We start from the raw sequence: 19,337 nt of genomic DNA on the forward strand, positions 1-19,337 counted from the left end.
TCAGTCACTTGAATTGCTCAAGCAGATCAAACCTGCTTGAAGAAAATTTCCTCCATTTCTTTCAAGAATGCTGAGTTGGAATGGACTCCAGTGTCATGGTTTCAAAACAGCATGTGTCACTTGGACCTGTGAAATGCCTCTGTCATCCTTTTAGTCATGTTTCAGTGAAGTTGTATTCAGCTTTTTATCTACTTATTTCTGCACCTGTATAATCCCTCACCTCTAGCTGCACAACGAAGGCTTTGAGAGGAACAGAAACTCTTCTTTTGTCTCAGAATGCCACAAAGAGCTAGAGAATTTGCCAGAGTTTTGCTGCAGCTCAGGCACCACAGATTTCTAAGAAGAGCAAGGCTTTTGCTTCTATAAAACACTCTTCCATCTCTGCTGGTTATATGAGTTCAGTCCTGTTATGTTCTAAGTCACCAGTTGTTGTGGGTGAACCACAGGTGGCAGCTCAGCCCCACATAACTCACTCACTCCCCTGCAGTGGTATGAGGCAGAGAATGGAAGGGGAAAATTATGACAATTTGTGGGTTGAGATACAGGGAGTTTAACAGATAAAGTGAATATTGCACACAAGCAAAGCAAAACAAGGAATTAAATTACCACTCTCCATGGGCAGGCAGGTGTTCAACCTCCCCATCCCCAGGAAGGTAGGATCCTATCACATCAGTATCTTTTGAAGACAAACATCATCTCTCTGAATATTAACCCTTTGTCCTTCTCTCCTTGAATTTTTTGTCACTGAGCATGACACCTTATGCAATGTCCCTTTGGCCAGGTGGGATCAGCTGTTCCACCTGTGTCCCCTCACAGCCTCCTTTGCACCCTCAGCCTCCTCACAGCATAAGGAGCTCAAAAGTCCTTGCTGCTGTGTAACCACTGGTCAGCAATAACTAAAACATCAGTTTGCTGTCAACACTGCTTTGGTCACCAATCCAAAACACAGAACCATACAAGCCACTGTGAAGAAAATTGACCCAACTGAAACCTGTACCTCAGTGTGAAGAAATTATCTTTGCTTCTGCTGTAGGAAGTATGATCAATTCAAACAAACAAACTTAGTAAAAACTATCAGTAAACTTTAAAGGAGAAAATAAGAGTAGCACCAGTAGGATCCTTAGCATCACAAAATACCTGAGCTGCCCTGAAGGAAGAGAAAATGTGGGGAAATATGGCTTCCTTATTACTTTTAAAGACAGAACTTCAAATTCTAAGTAATTTTTGGATTTTTCGCATACATTTTAGTAGATACTGTACTACTCTAGAATACAACTGTACTAGTTACCAAATACAGCAGTAAATGATGTTAAAACAAACAGAGAAAGTGGTAGAAATAAGATTGGTTCACCCCCTTTTTGGAGAAGGAGAGGTTAAAGCTTTTGGAGCTTTATATTTTGTGCTTACTCTTCCTTTATACAAAAAAATTATTGTTACAAATTGATGCTTTCTCATGAATGCAATGGACAGGTGAGAACAAAAGTGTTTTATTGTTTATATGGAATATGGTTCCTCACTTGTGCTTTACAGAGACAACACTTAGCTGAAGTGAACTTGCCCACAACCACATTAAGTGAAAGTGGAGAAGCAGGATGTATATTCCTGTTTTTACTCACAGTACTGCATCTTGTGTTCAGCTGGGACATTTGGAACAGTCAAGGACCTGTCCTTCCTCACTTGTCAAATGGAAAAAGCTGTGGTTTCTGGGGAAAGACAGAATGCTCCTGCAGAACAGAAATAAATGGTACAATTTTTATCCTGTGACCATTAAGAAAATTGATGTTAATACAGTTCAGGCAGTCTACAGGACCAACATTGGAACAAAGTGTATTTTTACAAATTTGGGTTAGGGTACATTGGCAGAAGTCTGCAGCTCTAATCTCGGCTAGCAGATATTCCTATAGCTGTCTAAAGTCTAACCATGTCCACTGCAGCCACATTCCTTTTCAAAGTTGACATTTGCAGGAAATTATCTCTAGCACATCCTCTTGAGAGTTATTTAACAGGTATTAGTTGCTCACTGAAGTAGAACTGTACAAAAGAAACCATAGGTTTTGAGTTTTCACCCTGTTTCCAGTCTTTAAAGAAAGATTGATCTTTATTGCATAATCCACCTCTCCAGAAAAGTCTCCTAGCTCCCTGCTCTGTAGCAACAAAGCAGTGAAATATCAAGTGATGCCATATTTCGGCTAATGTAAAAGGAGATAGTAAAATTATAAGCCTGAATGAATGCAAATATTTTAAATTCAGTCCTTTAGAGCTGAAAAGTGTCAGTGTAATTTAAAAATTACATCTTAACTGGCTTTTCATTATTGATTTTTCTGAGAAAAAGTAACGTAAGACGATACTCCTTCAGTGAGAACATCCTTTTAAAAGCATTTGCAGGGAAACAGAACTTGCACCATTTTGTGCTCCTACCAAAGAGATGTCTTGCACACACACAGAGAACCTCCTGTATCTTCAGAAGGTTCATATAAATAACTTTCAAGGTATAACATAGTCATTGGGTGGAAATGTTTCACTCCTGATTATTACAGAAGAAAATAACTCAACATGGAAATGCAAGCCTCTGTGTCTGACATTTTTATTGTAAATTCAGTTGGTTATTGAGATCCAATTGCTTACGGAAAATACAGAGTTTACGTCTGTAAGAAGAGATTCACAGTGTCTTTCTCTTTTGGCAGCTATTTTTCAGATGTTTCTGTGACTCTTATGAGATAAATAGAACTTCTAGTCATAAAAGTGTTTATTAAAAAATATGGAAAGGGACTTCTTATAAAAGTATATAGTAAAAGGACAAGGGGGAATAGCTTCAAAGTGAAAGGTGGTAGCTATAGACTGGATATTAGGAAGAAATTCTTTACTGTGAAGGTGATGAGACACTGGAGCAGGTTGCCCAGAGAAGCTGTGGCTGCCCCATCCCTGGAAGTGTTCAAGGCCAGGTCTTTGAGCAACCTGCTCTGGTGGGAGGTGTCCCTGCCCAAGGCAGGGCAGTTGGAACTAGGTGGTCTTGAAGATCTCTTCCAATCTGTACCATTCTGTAATTCTATGATCCTGCTCCAATGAGGAATATTCCATGATCCATCTGCAGACGAATTCTGCAATCTGAGAGGAAAACTCTTCAGAGTAAATCAGGAAACAGCAGCAGGTACTTAGTGGGAATTTTGCCCTTTTTATCAAATCTATTCTGTCTACGCTGTTCTTGAAACAACTGCAACCAACTCTAAGGGTTTCAGAAACAACCTTGGGCTACAAAAAAAAGATCAGCTTAAGTACATTACCAGAGGTGAAAAAAATTTCTAGCACAGTACAAGTCCAGTTTCCAGGCCAACTAGACACTTGGCACTGAATGGATAAAATTTCTTGAGCTTCTTTGGTTGTAAGTGGGCAAAATTACTTCCCACAGTGTCTCATACTAACAAAGAGGGGCAGCACTTTCCATTTTCCTTCTTGCCAGCATGAGGGAAATGCATGACTGTGAGATGACTGGAACAATTAATTAAAATCCACTCCTTTTTTTTTGCCTTTGTCTTCTTGCAGTTGTGCAAGTTCTTTTATTTGCCCTATAGGCAGGCTGCAACTTTCAGGCTAAATTACAAAGAAGGAGAAAAATCATGCTTTATATACAGCTGGCCCACAAGTTGTTGAACTGAAATAAGTAGAATGATGTGCAATGTGAAGCATCCCTCAGCATGATTCAAACAGCCGTCTCTTCACCTCTCCATTCATCTAAAACGCCACTGTTCTCCAGGAAATCTGTTCTTGGACTAAGAATGAATGTTTAGAGATATTTTTTGTCTAATGGCATTCTACTGCTGAGACAGTCTTTGGGAAATTCCTACCCCGTGTTTACTGCATTTTCAGTCGCTTTCAGTTTGAGAAAAAAAGTCTGAGGCATAATGGATTTTTTTCATTCATTCACTTTATTTTAAGTCAATTAAGATTAAAGACTGTAATCAGAATAATTCAAGGCTATAGTAAGAATTTTAAAGAAACAGTCATTAAAAGGAAAGAATATCTCCAAAGTCCCAGTAATGACTACATTTTATTTTGTCACTTAATTATAGGTTATCATAGATTGTATAATGGTGCATGAAAAATGAAGATCAGAATAATACCATTCTTATAACTGGCAATTATTCATGTCCTTTAAAGTTCTCCCTTTCTTTCATCTTGTGTAGAAGAAAACAAAAACGTACCACCAGAGGACATCTGAAATGTGCATCTTCCTTCTAAGTACCCTGCCTGCTGCATAAGGACTCATGATGCTTATTTATACATTTTCCAATCAACTTCTTAATCACAGTCTTTTTATCTCGCCACCCTCACTGCTCCTCCCTATGCGAAAGCCACAAAAACTCAAGCAGTTGGTAACTCCTAATGGCCTGCAATCCCTGCTCTGCAGACAGAGAATCTGGCAAAACAGTCTGGATTGGGAGATCCCAAATGCATTTTATCTGGACCTCAAACAAATTCTAAATGCATCCACTGAAGAAGAAGATCTAAATAAATAGAAAGTTGCATTGTGCAAGCACTAGCAATAAAGACACCTGTATGAGAATAATTTTTAAGCTGCTAGATTATGGGGATACTGAAATGATATCCAGATGTTAGATTTAAAAAGGAATTTCTATTCAAAGCAAGTTAAATTTTAAACATACACTTGCAAACTTCAGAACTGTTCTAGAACCCATAGTCAAATGCTTATTTCTAAATTTATCCCAAATAAATTCTTCCACCTCATTCAGGAATTATTCTTCTATTTATTTTTCACAATTTTATTTAAACTGTTTTTCATCCTGGTGGTTGAACAGTTGCTTGAAATGTCAGCTTATTCTTCCACTTAAATTCAGGGGGAATTTTAGCAGGACTCTTGGCAGATATGAATTTAAGGCGATGTTTATTATTCCCTTCCATTTTACATTCTCCAGCTTTTGTAATTCCTCGCTCTCTTTATTAAATATTTTTGAAAAAAAGTACACAAATAGCTATGTATGATTAGAGGTGCAGTAACAAAAATTAATGCAAAATAAGACTAAATAAGGTTAATCGTGGTTGATTCAAATAAGGTTAAACAATTACAGGAAATTAAATTATTTAACAAATTAGTTATGTCACTGCTAGATCTGGATACATTATTTAGTATTAGTATTAGTATTAGTATTAGTATTATTTTATTTATTTATTTATTTATTATTCCATGAACTTAATTCTTCTTTCTGTTTTGGGGGGATTTTAATTTATTAATTTATTGCATCAGTGGTTCTTAGTTCAAGCAGAATTTTGTACAAAGCTGCTTCACAGTTCAGGCTGCTCATTTGTACTGGCCTTTCTGACTTAGTGCTAAATTACATCTATTTCTTATGCTCTGGTCTTAACCTGAACTCATGAAAGCTTCTGTCATGAACCTTTACATTTATAAATATAGGAAGATTTCCTTTGGACCTTATTTATTTACCCCTTAAGAGGAACAAAGTTATCACTCTTCACCTGCTTTCTTGAGAAAGAGACCTGAATATCTGCTAAATTTTCATTAAACATATTTCAAAATAAACTTATTTCAATAAACTTATTTATTTTAAGACCAGAATGGATTAAAACAATCCACCAGCCTGGCTTTCATAATAAAGACCATAAAAATCTCATCCTGATGACTGGTGTGTTAATTCTTCACTATTAACAATGCAGTTTCAGCAGGTTCTTCCCACTACTACTTTCACAGCCTCTTGATTTATTATTTTAATGCAATAATTTACCAGACATGAACAGTTACATCTCCAAATGTGTGAGGAAAAAAAATTCTTCATTGATAGTGCCTACACAGTCCTTTTATTTGTGTTTTCTTGCTTTATTCAAGCTCCAATATGAAGCATACACGCTGTATGAAGAAGTGACAGAGATTAATGACCCTTTGCAAAAACAAATTGCGTGATGAGTCATGTCATCTCTTTAGGCACTTGAATTTGTCAAGTACAGAACATGAAGACAATGATCCATCTAAGCAATTTGCTCAGGGTTTGTCTAACTCTTGCATTGGGCCACAGTGCAGAGATCTTTAAAGAAGCTCTAGGCAAGCTGGTGCCAAGGCTGGGGGAAGCGTAACACTGCTGGCACTGTCAGCAGATGGCTGATATACCAAAAGACAACACCAAATTTTAGGTGGCTAAATGAATGACCTGGAACCCTCAAGTGAGTCCATGTGCCACATTTTCCTTTGTTCTGCTGGGATATTGGGCATAGTAGTGGGATCTCTAGCGTGGTAGAATGCTTCCACAAAGCTCATGAACAGTGAGTGCCAGTCAACTACAGATTTTTCAAAGGAAAACCTGCAAAATGAAAAAATGCCCTCAAACCATCTAGCTGCAGATAGACTAAGGGGTTTTTAGATCAAGTGCCTATGTATAAGGTGAGTAATCAAAGACAGCAGCCTTAGAAAAACAGGTATTTCAAAAAATTTTGCTTGTTTTCATTCACCACTGATTTTCCCACAGGATGAATCCATTTAAAATCTAGTCTGTTTTTGCAGTGCACAGGAATGTGTTGCTGCAGGAGGCACAAGCAGTGCTTATTATGAGCTGCTATCAAAGTCCATGGTTACTTAAGGAACAGCTTCTCAGTTAACCCATAACACTAGTTACTAGTCTGGATCAGTGGAGTGGTGAAAGAGTAAAACTGAGATTCTTTTTTACCCTGAGATTGAGTTGTTTAAAGCATGGTGCTAATAACACCAAGGTTGTGGGTTCAATCCCCATTTACTTTAGAGCTGGACCCAATGATCCTTGTGGGTCCCTTCCAACTCAGAATATTCTGTGAGTCTGCGAATTACAGCTCCTTCATCTGCAGCACAAGCAGAGGAACGCTGGTAGAGGGTCACAGAAAGCCAAGCAGCAATAGCCCTAACACCCACAACAAATTGGGAGTCAAATATGCCTCAGTAAATAAGTAGAAAATATTTTTAAGTGAATCCTACCCTATACAAGAAGAACAATTTCCGTAGAATAAAAGTCACTTTAATTGATTTTGTAAATAATTCAGGTTGTCGCAAAATATTACCTTAAAATTGTGGATAGCTTTAATAAATCTCTGTCTAATTTCCGTCTAGTTTTTTATTTCAAAAGTAAGAAACAGCATTTCATATTCTAATTTGCCTTTTTTACAGAGAATTTTCAAACTCTCCCAGGAAATAACAGGGAGAATTTGACACAAGTTTCTGCCTTTGCCTTGTTTGTGGTTTTGCCAAGCATTTGCACTACAAATAATGTTTCAAGACTACCATCATCCTTTTAAAGTCCTTGAAATATAGTCTGAGCATGCCTCCTTCTGGAACTACTCAGCCCCACACTACAGGCCAAAACTAAAAGAAGACAGATGTAAATGTTCAAATTACAGGATGTGGTAGGAAGTTCTTATATAATTTCTTATATAATAGGATATAAGTTCTATATAATTATAGAAATTCTTATATAATTTCAATATAATAGTTCTTAATAATTCTTATTAAGTGTAAGAATCACTAGTTTGTCAACTTGAACTATGTTGGTCACTTCAGGCTAGAGGTACTTTGCTGTCCTGCCTCTGCCTTACACAGTTTCCCTGTCTGAAAAGTATTTTAAATGGAAGCAGATATTATGTTGAAAGTACACTTAAATTAAAACCTCCACAGGAAAATGCAGAAGCCCCTCAAGTACAACTTCTAAGGTGTACTTCCCCTATGGCCTGGCTTATTAGGAAAGGAATGCCAGTCTAATAAAACCTGACCTTTCCCAACAGCTGAGACAATTGCTAACAGTAGCAATGAATATGACACCCTTAAGCCTTGAAATCCTATCAGCTGGGACTGCTTAAAGTAATTAATGAAGAAAATGGGCTGTAATTGGTTTGTTTTCAAAGGTCAGTCATACTCAGTAGAAGCATTTCAGAGGATGAAGGATGCATTAGTGAGAGGGATTACTTGTGTGCAGTTGCCCTCAGACAGTTCAAAAAAGCCTCCACACACTGTCACCTTCTGAATGTCACAGTGTCCTACTCCCTATCCTTAACCTATGTTTTAGCAATGTATTTATTTGTTTATTCAGATAAACAGTGATATTTATTCAAATAAGCAGTGATCACAGCTGCTGCTTTAGATCTTTTCACATTTCAGGCCTGTTGCAAAGATATCATTCACAAGCAACCAGCCATAGCTGAAAAACTAGAAGAAGAAAAAGAAGAGAAGTGTTACTTAACCACAGAGGTATGAAATCACTATTTTAGAGCTCTGCTTTCAAAAATACCTCATCTTTACCTCCATGCCTGCACCCTCAGGACAATGATATGCTTCCACAAGCAATCTTGCAGCCATTGTTTGAGATTTCATCCATTAGGGTTTTGAAAAATACTTTGAGACTCTCAGAAGGGAGATGCTACAGTACTCTAAATATCTGCCTAATTAGCTCTGGTCAGAAGTTGTTTTACCCAGTCAAACTGAAAGAGCAAATATATATATATATATATATATATATATATATATATATATATATATATATATATAATTAAAAAAATAAACTGCAAAACAAAACACAACAAAAATCAAATTGAAGATGATTAAATACCTTCCTGTTTATTTATGTAGAGGGCTTAGTAGATCTCTTCCAAAAGGCATGACTGCCAGGGCTACTTGGACATCCCCATCCAGGGCTGGAGTGTAGATGAGGGACACCTGCTGCAGGCAGTGGTCTTAGCACAAGGTCTGGTAGCAGCCTCCACAGGGCCTCTTCTTTATCAACTCTGCTACTTCACCACAGATTTCTTTCATTATTGTTAGCCCTATTCATGTCATTAGATGCTTTTGTTTTTACCCAGCACCAAAAACACTGGCAACTACACTGGCCATTATTAATTCAACCAAGTTTTAAAGTATGTGCAGTGCCGGGTGCCCAGCCTCCCTGCATCTTCCCTTTGGTTCTTCCCTCAGAATTAAACCGTTCATTATTCAGTCCAGTTATTTATTTCCCTCTTTAAAAATTCAGTACAGTCTTCTAACTGACATTTTCAAGAAAAGGTCATCTGAAATACACACAGTGTTCCTCGTATTGCCTGCCTTCCCCTCTAAAGGTCCACCAGAGATAATGTTGTGTTTGTCATCTATTTACTCATTACATTGTGCAACAGGCCTTTGATCTCCTGCTTGTCTGAATGCCAGGGCTGTCTACCATAAGGTAGCTCTAGGGTGGCTTTCCCCTTTTCCATTCCCTTCTAATTAAGCTGGACATATTTTCAATACCCCCCACTCTAAATAAGAGTTTACAATGTATTGCTTAAAAGGCCATGGCTAAGTCTGGTTACTAATTGCACATGACTGGTAACACCAGGCAAAATCCAAGGAGCTGCATGAGGAGCTGGGAGCATAAATTCACCTGTAAATTCACCTGTAAATTCACCTGTAAATTCACCTTTTACCTAAAATCCTTGCACCTTCCAGTTTTCCGGAAGCTGAGCACCTCTGCTCTGGACAGCAGGAGCACCAAGAGCCCACAGACTACAGATGCCATCTGAAAAATTACTTCAGTCAAAATTAGTAAAAAAATATGTTTCTCCTCGTGTTTCACCAATGGGACTGTTCAACTTTCCGGAGTGTAACTGAACCATCAGACTACACAACAAATTCCATATTTTTCTTCATAAGGCATTCCTTCAAAAATCCACCTCCAGATTCAGAGGTGGCCGCACCAATGTCCCTTTCCAATGTGAAAACCTGAATATTTAGCAGATTCACTGTGAGATGGAAAACTTGGATTTCATTCAAGGATTTACCTCCTACCTCTTCATTTTTTATGCACTTTATGCAGGGACATGAACTGTCACTGGAACTGCACTTGAAATTCAAGTGATTTATCTCTTTTCTTGGCCATTTGAAAAGAAGACTATTCAAGCACCTGCTTTGCAAACTATGAGTATCAAGCAGAGCACTTTAGACCAAGAGAAGTCAAGGGTTTAACTATCCTTTTCCAAGTGACTTAAGCGGATTCTGTGTGATGTTACTTTGCAGAGACCCCCAGCCACAGCACTGGATCTTTCCTGGGGACCCACCAAGATGGGTTCTTGGTCTGAGGAACATACAAAATTAATTTCTTTAATGACACACTGATTTTCCACTAATGCTTAAAATGTTGTTGTTTTTCTTTCTGAAGGAGAAGGAGCTTGAGAGGTACCATATCCTGAATTCCTACTATATGGCTTTGTGGGGAGAAGATGTCTTACAAGACACTTCAGTGGAATGGGATTCAGTCACACCTGGTGAGGGTCTTGCACAAGTTTCCAGCAACTCACTGATTCTACTCCTCTAAAACTGAATTTGACACAAGTATGTGTACCAGGACATTTTTTTAATGCAGCCTAGTCCTCACAGTAGGAAAAGGCCATTTATCTTCATCTTTTGTAAGAGTCAGGTGTGAACTTAACACAGATTTAAAATTCTCACTTGCCCAAGCTCCACCACTTTATCCACCATTCTGTGAGCAGAGAGCAGGAATGTCCTTTCCTTTTTATAGCCAGGGCTCTTCATATTCTCCAGGAAAAGCTTTTGTGACAGAGCTACTTTTCGTTTCAGTGAAGTGACTGTGAGCTTATGTCAATGTTGGCACTACTAATCACGATGTTGCTATATATTTAAAACAAGGTTAAAGTAGAGGGATCTTTCCTGCTATTCTTTGAATGTAAGAATATCCTGGACAGATTCCCCTGACTTTAAAAAGCACAAGGAACTTCTGAAGCAGAAATAATTGTATGTAATAATACTATGTAAGGCTATCCCAGCACTATGAACTGTGGGTATATGGAATTTCAGGGGCTTCCATTCTAAATCAAAAGCCATGCAAAGCTTTTCAGAAGGAAGTTCAGAACAAAGAAAATGTTTAATACAAAGATGATAGTTACTCCTAAGGTCATATTTTCAGGGTAGGTGAAGGAGGCACAAAATTTCTGTGAAAAATAACAATGAAAAAGCTAATTAATGGGCAACTTTACTTATTGCCTGCCAAAAGCAATTGTGTCCTGTTAAAAACTGGCAAACTAAAGAGAAAAATTAATCCCATTTTCTTTGTGGGTTTTTGTTCTGTCAGTGTTAATTAAGGCATTTATACAACAGAGCATCGAAAAAGTTCATTTGATGCCTTTGCAAATCATCTGGAGCCAGCATACAAAGCTGATCATTCCATTTCTCATCGTGCTTTAATCAGGTGTAAAACAAGCCTAATTGAAAGGAGGGGAGTGATGAATCACCATCTGGAGATAGCTGTGCAAATTACATCCTTACCACCCTTCTCAAGGAAATGATGAGCTTCCAGGAGAAGTTTGTGTCTGAACTTGGGATCCCTGGTGCTCAGCCATGCAGAGCATGGCTGGGACACAAGGCCCTTCTGTGGCCAGGCTTCCATCCCATCAGAGGTAGGGAAATGAAAGCTGTGTCCAGCAGATGAGTTCTGCTAGAGGAGATAGGGCATGGCCAAGGCATATACTTGGTCCTGGAAAGCCAGAAACACCCCTAAGCAATGTTTTTTTAACATAAGTTTTGCATGTCCTTACCATCAAAAATGAAAGCTTATTTAGAGAACAGAGAGCTTTGTTTCTATGAGCATTTTAGAGATCTTGAAATTTTCCAAATTATGGAGTGTGTTGTACTAAATGAAGGTATATTCTTACATACAGTACAGACAGCAAAACAGACAGCAGCATCTGGCACTGTGGAAATGTAGTTTTCATCTAGATCTGGATTATCATTTGCTTATCTGGTCCCCTTTGAGCCAAAAACAATATAATAGGTCTAGGAAAACAACATAATGACAACAAGGTATGAAGATACCAGTAGAGATTAAATGGGCCAGGATTCTTAGCTGGCAAAGATAAAATTTATAGAAGAATATAAAGGAGTAGGATAATGAATGTCACAGGGGAAATGAATGGGGACTAGTTATTTCTTTTCTTTACAACATGGGGACTAATTATTTCTTTTCTTTGCAACATAAGGACTTTAGGGCATTGAAGAAAACTTACAAGTAGATGTTTTATAAGAGAAAAAAAATAATTTTTCCACACAACATATCTAAGTTGTGAAACAAGGCATTGCAGATTAAAATAAAGAGATCCAAGAGTGGTTAGGTAAATTTGTATGACACATCCATTTAGACCTATCAGTCACAAATCTGTAAATATAACCTCCTGCCCAAGAAGTCCCTAAACCATAGCTTGGTGGGAGCTCTGCTGGTATTCCAGAGGATAATCAGACACAAGTCCAGACTTTACCTAATGTCCCTAAAGAGATGCCCTTTGTTTTGATGAGAATCCTGCACTCCTTGCTCAGCACAGCCGGAGATGCATTCCTAGGGCTTTTTTAAGCAAGCTGCTCAAAAAGAAACTGTTGTGGCTATAATGCTTAGGGACCATAAGAATTTAACAAATGTACTAGATCTTTAGTTTAACTGGTGCTAGGGGAACTCCATTGTGTCACAGTGATCTGCTGTAATTTTCAAAACCTCAAGATGCAAAAAGTACTTGAGTTGTTTATTTTTTCTACTTCAGATTCTGACTGTTGATAGTTTGTTCACACGTAGAGGAAATACATGAGAAATGCAGCAGATTGGAAAGCAGTGTAACATAAACAACAAAGATCAGAAATATTAGAGAAAAAGGAATTCTACATTCTCACATACATTTCCTCTGTTGATTGTACTTTATATTTGGGAGTAAGAACTGATGTAGACATGTATGTAAGTGTAGACACATACACCTCTTATGTCCTGTATGAAGAACAGGTGGATCCAAGATACCCACAGCTCATGTTGTATCACAGGATAAGATTAGAAAAAGAGGGAGAACATCTCACCTGGAGATAAACTAGAAGAGAGTCTTATGCAGGCAGCTCCACCATAGCCTGCATGACTTTCTGTCCCTCATGTGAGGATCCCTACTTCCACATCCATATTCCCAAATCTTCACCCACCCTGACTAACAGGAAGGTCACCATACATGAAAGCCAACACAGCTGAAGACTGGGACCGTCCTTTGGAATTCCTGAACGCAGCAGTACTCACCAAGAATTGATCTTCTGTGCAAGAAGCTGATGGGCAACAGAAGAAGCATTTACTGAAAAATAGGCAGGAGAATCTGGAACAAGACTTTGCATAAAGCAGAGTTCTTGAAGATTTCAGAAAGCAGACTGTGTGAGGGAGCTGAGTTGTTTTCCCAAAGGTTTTGAAGCTTTTCTGCCTTCTTAATGTTTGTGTGTGCAGGAAATTCCTGTGGTTTCTGCACTTATTTGCACAGGATTCACAAAAAATGCTACTCGAGTCTCCAGAGAGACATTCTGAGAAAGTTTTCTGAGGGGATAAGCCTAAGCACTGGGAATGAATGTGCAACCCACTCTCAGAAGGGTTCCACACTACATTAGGGGACTGCTAGACACTGGTTGCATGAAGGGTGCAAGACCTATAGACTGTAGAGCTGAAAACAACCACCCCTCCCAGCCTAGACTCAGCAGCACTGGTACGCAGTAATTAGAGCTTTTTGTGACAGATTTGTGCCCATTTGGATGTAGGATCAGGGAGCCCAGGACCATAAGCAACTTCTTTGCTCTATCCTGTTATAATAATCATTTGTGTTACAGGAGATGCTAAGGCTCTTTGGGAAACTAGTACTTCCTAGAACCTTATCTTGGCCTTGGCATGCAGACAAGATTCAGACTTTTTCTTTTAACATTCCCCCTGCTACTAATCTGCTTAAAATGCAGCTGACTTTATAGAAGTTTTTCCCACCTGCAACAGGAGGGAGATCAGAATACTTGCTTATTAAGAACATTTAAATTGTGACACACGAGTTAGAAGCAGTGAAGTGTTCTGTCATCAAAGCAGCAGTGGGTAATAGAAATTAGTTGGGGCAGAAATAGTGTGATTTGAGCTTTTTTTTCCAGTGACTAAAAGTAAACTGTAAATGACTGGCTGGATAAGCGAGATTGGTGTCATTAACTACAGGGACATGGTGCAAGGACAGTCTAGCAACTAATTTTTCATGACTGTCCTGTGACAACAGATTTCCTGCTTACACAGTGCTGACTTGTCCCAGTCTGTCACAATACTTAGTGTTTTCCAGGCTCCGACAGAAGTGACAGTATGCTAAATGTTCCTTTTTTCTGCAGCTAAACCAGAGAAAGAAACATATTAAAGCTTGTCATGGTGTCCCAGAGATATGTACTTTATATTCATTTCCAGAGTGTAAACAGCATGTTGTGCAGGAAATGTTCTAGTCTCTTTCAAAAATACTTTCATTTCACTTTCAAGTTGTTTCAGCTCCCCACCTGTAAAGCTTATAATGAGGATGTGATGCTGACACTAAGGGGAACATAGGTATGAATATAAACACACTGTAGTAACTCTCATTCTGAATGTTTCTTAAGAAGGCATCTGTTTAAATGAGACATGAACATCTGTAATGCAATATTCCCTCTATGAATAATGTAGCAGAAATGCTACAATGAATAACCAGAGAAGTGTGGGTTTCCAGCAATCCAGTTTAATAGTTTCTTCATATGTCTGTGTTTATACATCAAACAGACTTGAAACAAAACAGAAAAAGGGTAATATGCAATTCAATAAAATACCTAAAGCTATTACAGTTTTGGTTTCCCCTTAGTTGATTTACAGTTATGTACAAAACTGTCTTATTTGCAATACCCAGTGAAGATTTAATGATTTATTTACATCAGCTGATGCCTTTCACTATGCAGTTGGACTGTCTCCTTTTGTCATTTACATTCATAGTTGCAAGAGCCGACATTTAGAGGGTATTTATGGATAGGATTAAGAGATGGACTGAAACAAGGCAAGATTCTCACTACTCACCACCAACATTCTCTGAAATCCCATTTTCAGATATAGCTGAAGGAAGACTCCAGTCCCTAGCTCATTGATATAACCAGTATATCAGCCAGCATAATAAGGTATCTCCAAAGAGAATAACATTCCCACTCATGTCAGAGGGAGCTATATGTGAGTTGGAGGAATAGTAAATTTTAAACAGACAAAATTTATAACTCTGGTGCTAAAGGTATGCCTTACTTCTCCTGTCAGAAACCTCCTAAGTAAATGAAGACACAAAGTAGGCTCTAAGTGTGTGGAGGGGAATATTTTCCAGGGCTCTTTTACACAAAAGATAAAATTAGGAGGGGAAAAATATAATTTTATCATAATATGCAAACTGTGTCATAGAATCACTGAATAAGACAGATGTGGAAGTAATCTGCTCCTAGTGGTTCAAAGCAGGGCCAGTTTCAAAGTTAGAGTCAGCTTTCAATTTAGCACAGATTTTTCAGGGCCATGTCCAGTCAAGTTCTAAATATCTCTAAGATGGATTTTGCACAACGATTGCTTGTTCATATATTTGACCACCCTTATGGCAAAAAAAATTCCTAAAACCCAGTCAGGACTTTCACCTTGAAAGTATAACCTAACACTCATGGAATAAAACATAAACCTTCTATTGATAAACAACAGTTTTACAGCATGTGTAAACCTAGTGTAGCAAGCATTATTCTTCCAGATTTCAGAATGAAGGGCTTGTTTTTTCAAGATATATTCAGATATATCTAGTCAGTAGCTTACCACCACTTGAAATCTTTTCTTAACTTAAATCACAGTACAAGATATGCACCATTCATGGTCATTAAGAAACACCACAGTTGCACTTCCTCCCTCTTTTGTAAGCCCAGTATTTTGCACATTACATAGCTGTTGCAGAACATAGTCATGAAAGCATGACTAGATGCAAGCTACTCACACAAAAGGCATGGGGGTTTCAGCCTAGAATCCTCTCAATTAAGAGGAAAACTGTTTGTTTGGGGAGCAAAAGTCAGGACTCTGTTATAGCTACATGTGCCTAATGTTTTGAAATCCTTTTTTTGCCATTGCCCACCATGCCTTGTGATTATCAAACTTGTTATGTCTCTCCCAACTTGAAAAACCCAATCTACAGTAAGACAAGCTCTTCTCAGCCAAAAGGCCTTTCTAATGTCTATAAAAAGGCAGCCATTCACTCAGTCTTTCCATCTCCACAAAACATTGCACAAATATCTACAGGCGGTGTTCCCTTTGCTTCCCTAGCCCTGGCAAATAAAGAAAACAGACAAAATAGAATGAGCTCAATCTTCATATTCAGCCTTAAAATCCACCTGTGGTACATCTTGCTTCACAGTGATTTGAACACATTTAGTCATATATGACAAAGTGCTTAATCCAGCCTGGCAAATGTCATGGTAACATTGGCTTCTTACACTGTACGTGTTTTCTGACAGTAACAGTCATGACTGGAATACAAGACTGCTGATATGTACATGTATAATGATCAAAACTGCTGACCAAAGTATGTGGAGCTTGATCATTGGAGCTCCTGCTCTAATTTTATGTCTTCAGAAGGAACACTCCATATTAATTCTGGGCATCAAAATAAGCCATGCTTGTTTTTATCTAGAGAGAGGATGGGTTTTTTGGTTGGTTGGTTTGGTTTGGTTTGGTTTGTTCTGGTTTGGTTTGGGTTTTTTTGTCTAGAAAGACAAACAGCAAAAGAGGCACACATTTGAGAGGCTGGTGGGTTCATTCACATGACAGAAATCACTCATTGCATTTAGCAGAAATAAAAATAAGGTTTTGCCTGTATAATCCTCTTCTAAATTCCAATCTTCAATAGAGTAAATGAGATTCAAAATATTCTTTATCCCCGTAATACAGATGCACTGAGTAGCTCCAACCACCAGCATGAGAGAGGTGTGTGGAGGGAAAGAAATGTAAAATCATGCATTAATAAAGGGTTTCTGATTGCTGTGGGAATCATGAGAGCTGAATGTTCCATAGGCATTTCACCAGAATTACAGGATGCAGGAAGATGTTGCCTTACCATTCTCTTCCCTGGTTTGCTTTTGTTATCTTAATACTTGTTTGATAACCCACAGAGCATTCTCAGGCTATAGCAACAAATTATCTCTTTGAAGGTCTTCCTCATTTCCTGGCTACGAAAGGCGTAGATCAAGGGGTCGATCACCGAGTTGCACATGATGAGAATGAGGTACATGTTGAAGTGAGACATGAAGCAAACACAGTAGAGGTTTTGAGGGCAGGAGATCATCAGGATGAGATGAAGGAAGAATGGAGCCCAGCAAATAATGAAGATGCCGAGAAGCATAGTCAGAGTGATGGCTCCTTTCATGCTGGTTCTTTGATGGACAGAGTTGTACCCAGGCAAAGCAGCAATTTTCTTCACATGAGTACGAGCCAGGAGGAACATATGGATGTACAGTGAGACCATGAGGAACAACATGGTAAAAAACATAGTGATGAGACAAATGACCACATAAGTTGATTCATAATAAAGGATGAAGATAATGCCACAGCCTGTGCAAAAGGTCCAGATGCATGCAATAATAAGCCCTGATCTTTTCACTGTCATGATGTTGTGATAACGCAGGGCATAGAAGATAGTGATATATCTGTCTACTGCTATAGCCAGCAAACTGCACATGGAAGCCACCACAGATATGCAGATCATGGAATCAAAGACATTGTCTATATGACGGACAAAGGCATCTTCCATAATGATGTGTCTATTGTTTATTAGGTATATGGTTATGGTCTCCCAAGCATTAGACACACTAACCAGCATATCAGCCACTGCTAAACTGCAAACAAAAAAATACATGGGTGAGTGCAAGTTCTTGTTCTTAACTATTGCACATATAACTAAGATGTTTTCAAGGAGGCTTACAATGCCCAGAGCTAGGAACACCTCGGCTGCGATGACCACTTGCTCACATGGCGAAGACTTGCTCTTTGCAGTAGGCACAGTAAAGTTGCTACTGAAGGCACTCAGGTTTAGTTCAGAAACATAGAATTGAGAGGACGTGTTCATCTCTGGGAGCTAACACGTTCTGTTCCTTCTGAAGGGCTTGCCAAGGAGTGTGGTAAATGCATTTTCCAAAAAGCAGAAGATCCTGCCTAAAAAAATATAAATACACAGCATGAAGATTACAAGCAGAAGCTGACAACATTAATACCAGCCATTTCTATTTAATTTGGCTTGTACATGTCCCACCTCTTCCACCACATTCCTGCACTGATTCTAAACTAAACTTTGGTTAGCTCAGAGATTTTCTATCTATCCTTACTGGGAAATTAAAATCACAACCTGATGAAAAGATTCATGCATACTTTCTTCAGTCATAGTTTTGTTTATTCTGTCTGGTTCCCTGGAATACTTCCCCAGAATGTCCTGGAAATTCTGCTGAAAAAACAAATGAAAAACAGTTTTCCCAGACCCAGATTTCTGGGTCCCAGACCCCAGAAATGCAGGAGGATGTTGTATTAAGTCCAGCAGAAACTGCTCACTTGAATACAATATAAAGAAGTTTCTATTATTGACACAATAAAGAATTGAACATTTTCAGTAAAATATTTAAATGCTTTCCTGACCTTTGTACATTTAATTTGGCATGAACTGTATTATAAACAGCTTATCTGTACAGTATTAACATGCTTATTTAAAAGCATGGTATTAAACACCTAACCAAATCCATGCAGTTCAGGATATGCTAAGGTGACAGAACTGTTATGGATAGAATTCCTGTAAAAGTAGTTTTCTCTTCCAAAGTAAGAATATTTTATTCAATAGTTTTCTGGTAGTGACAATATTTAGGGAAAGTTTTAAGTCATTTTTAACAAAGGGAACATGTAGAGCTGATTGTCAGTGACTTGTTGCAAATAAAATTCAAAGCATATCATGCTAAACAATTTTCAGTTTTAAAAGCCACTTCGTATTTTCAATCAAAAATTAACTGTACCTATTTACCAGAGCTGCTCCTTCAGCTGCTTTTCCTCTTCATCGTCTGCAACGTTTCCTCTGTAGAGCCGAAGTTTCAGCCCCCCTGACATCTGGGGCTGGGGACTCCTTGGTGGCAAAAGATGAAAAAAAAATAGAGGGAAAAGAATTAGTAAATCCATAGAGTCAAAGCTGACCACGTATAAATTACTTACTGTGCAACTGCCTTTTTATAGACTCCAAGCAATAATGACTTCAGTACTCAAACTGTGGCTCCTCCTCCCCTTCTTTGCCCCTCTGGACTTCTCTTTCCACAGATTTCATAGCAAAGGCTTGGGTTTTTACCACCATCTAGTGGCCTTCTCCTCTCTTTCTAACTGAACAGGGACTGATCTGAAATTCATTATGAGCTTTCTATAACGTTAGAGGGGGAAGTGTATTGGACATGCTCCTTTCCTTCTGTCCTGGGGTGACTTTATGATACTGGTATCCCCAATCATCTGGTT

The 19,337-nt window shown here is 38.4% G+C and overlaps 1 protein-coding gene across 3 annotated transcripts; it reads right to left on the bottom strand.

Moving 5' to 3' along the window:
* Window positions 1–14,526: 14,526 nt before the first annotated feature.
* On the bottom strand, window positions 14,527–19,102 carry MC5R (melanocortin 5 receptor). 3 transcript variants are annotated; one of them, XM_058833540.1, is made up of 2 exons: window positions 18,862–19,102; window positions 14,527–18,011 (listed from the first exon to the last, which is right to left on the bottom strand). In XM_058833540.1, exon 2 carries the CDS (start codon window positions 17,923–17,925, stop codon window positions 16,948–16,950), a length of 978 nt encoding a protein of 325 aa, XP_058689523.1. In that variant the 5' UTR covers window positions 17,926–18,011; window positions 18,862–19,102; the 3' UTR covers window positions 14,527–16,947. The 3 variants fall into 3 exon arrangements, with proteins under 3 accessions (XP_058689523.1, XP_058689522.1, XP_058689524.1); XM_058833539.1 differs by having other exon boundaries at window positions 18,854–19,102; XM_058833541.1 differs by lacking the exon at window positions 18,862–19,102 and having other exon boundaries at window positions 14,527–17,695; window positions 17,782–18,007.
* Window positions 19,103–19,337: the final 235 nt, after the last annotated feature.

Source organism: Poecile atricapillus, chromosome 2 (assembly GCF_030490865.1).
Source record: "Poecile atricapillus isolate bPoeAtr1 chromosome 2, bPoeAtr1.hap1, whole genome shotgun sequence".
NCBI lineage: Eukaryota > Metazoa > Chordata > Aves > Passeriformes > Paridae > Poecile > Poecile atricapillus.

Excerpts from the sequence above, each read along its gene's own strand:
- MC5R (XM_058833540.1), bottom strand. The coding sequence starts at position 17,925 with ATGAACACGTCCTCTCAATTCTATGTTTCTGAACTAAACCTGAGTGCC.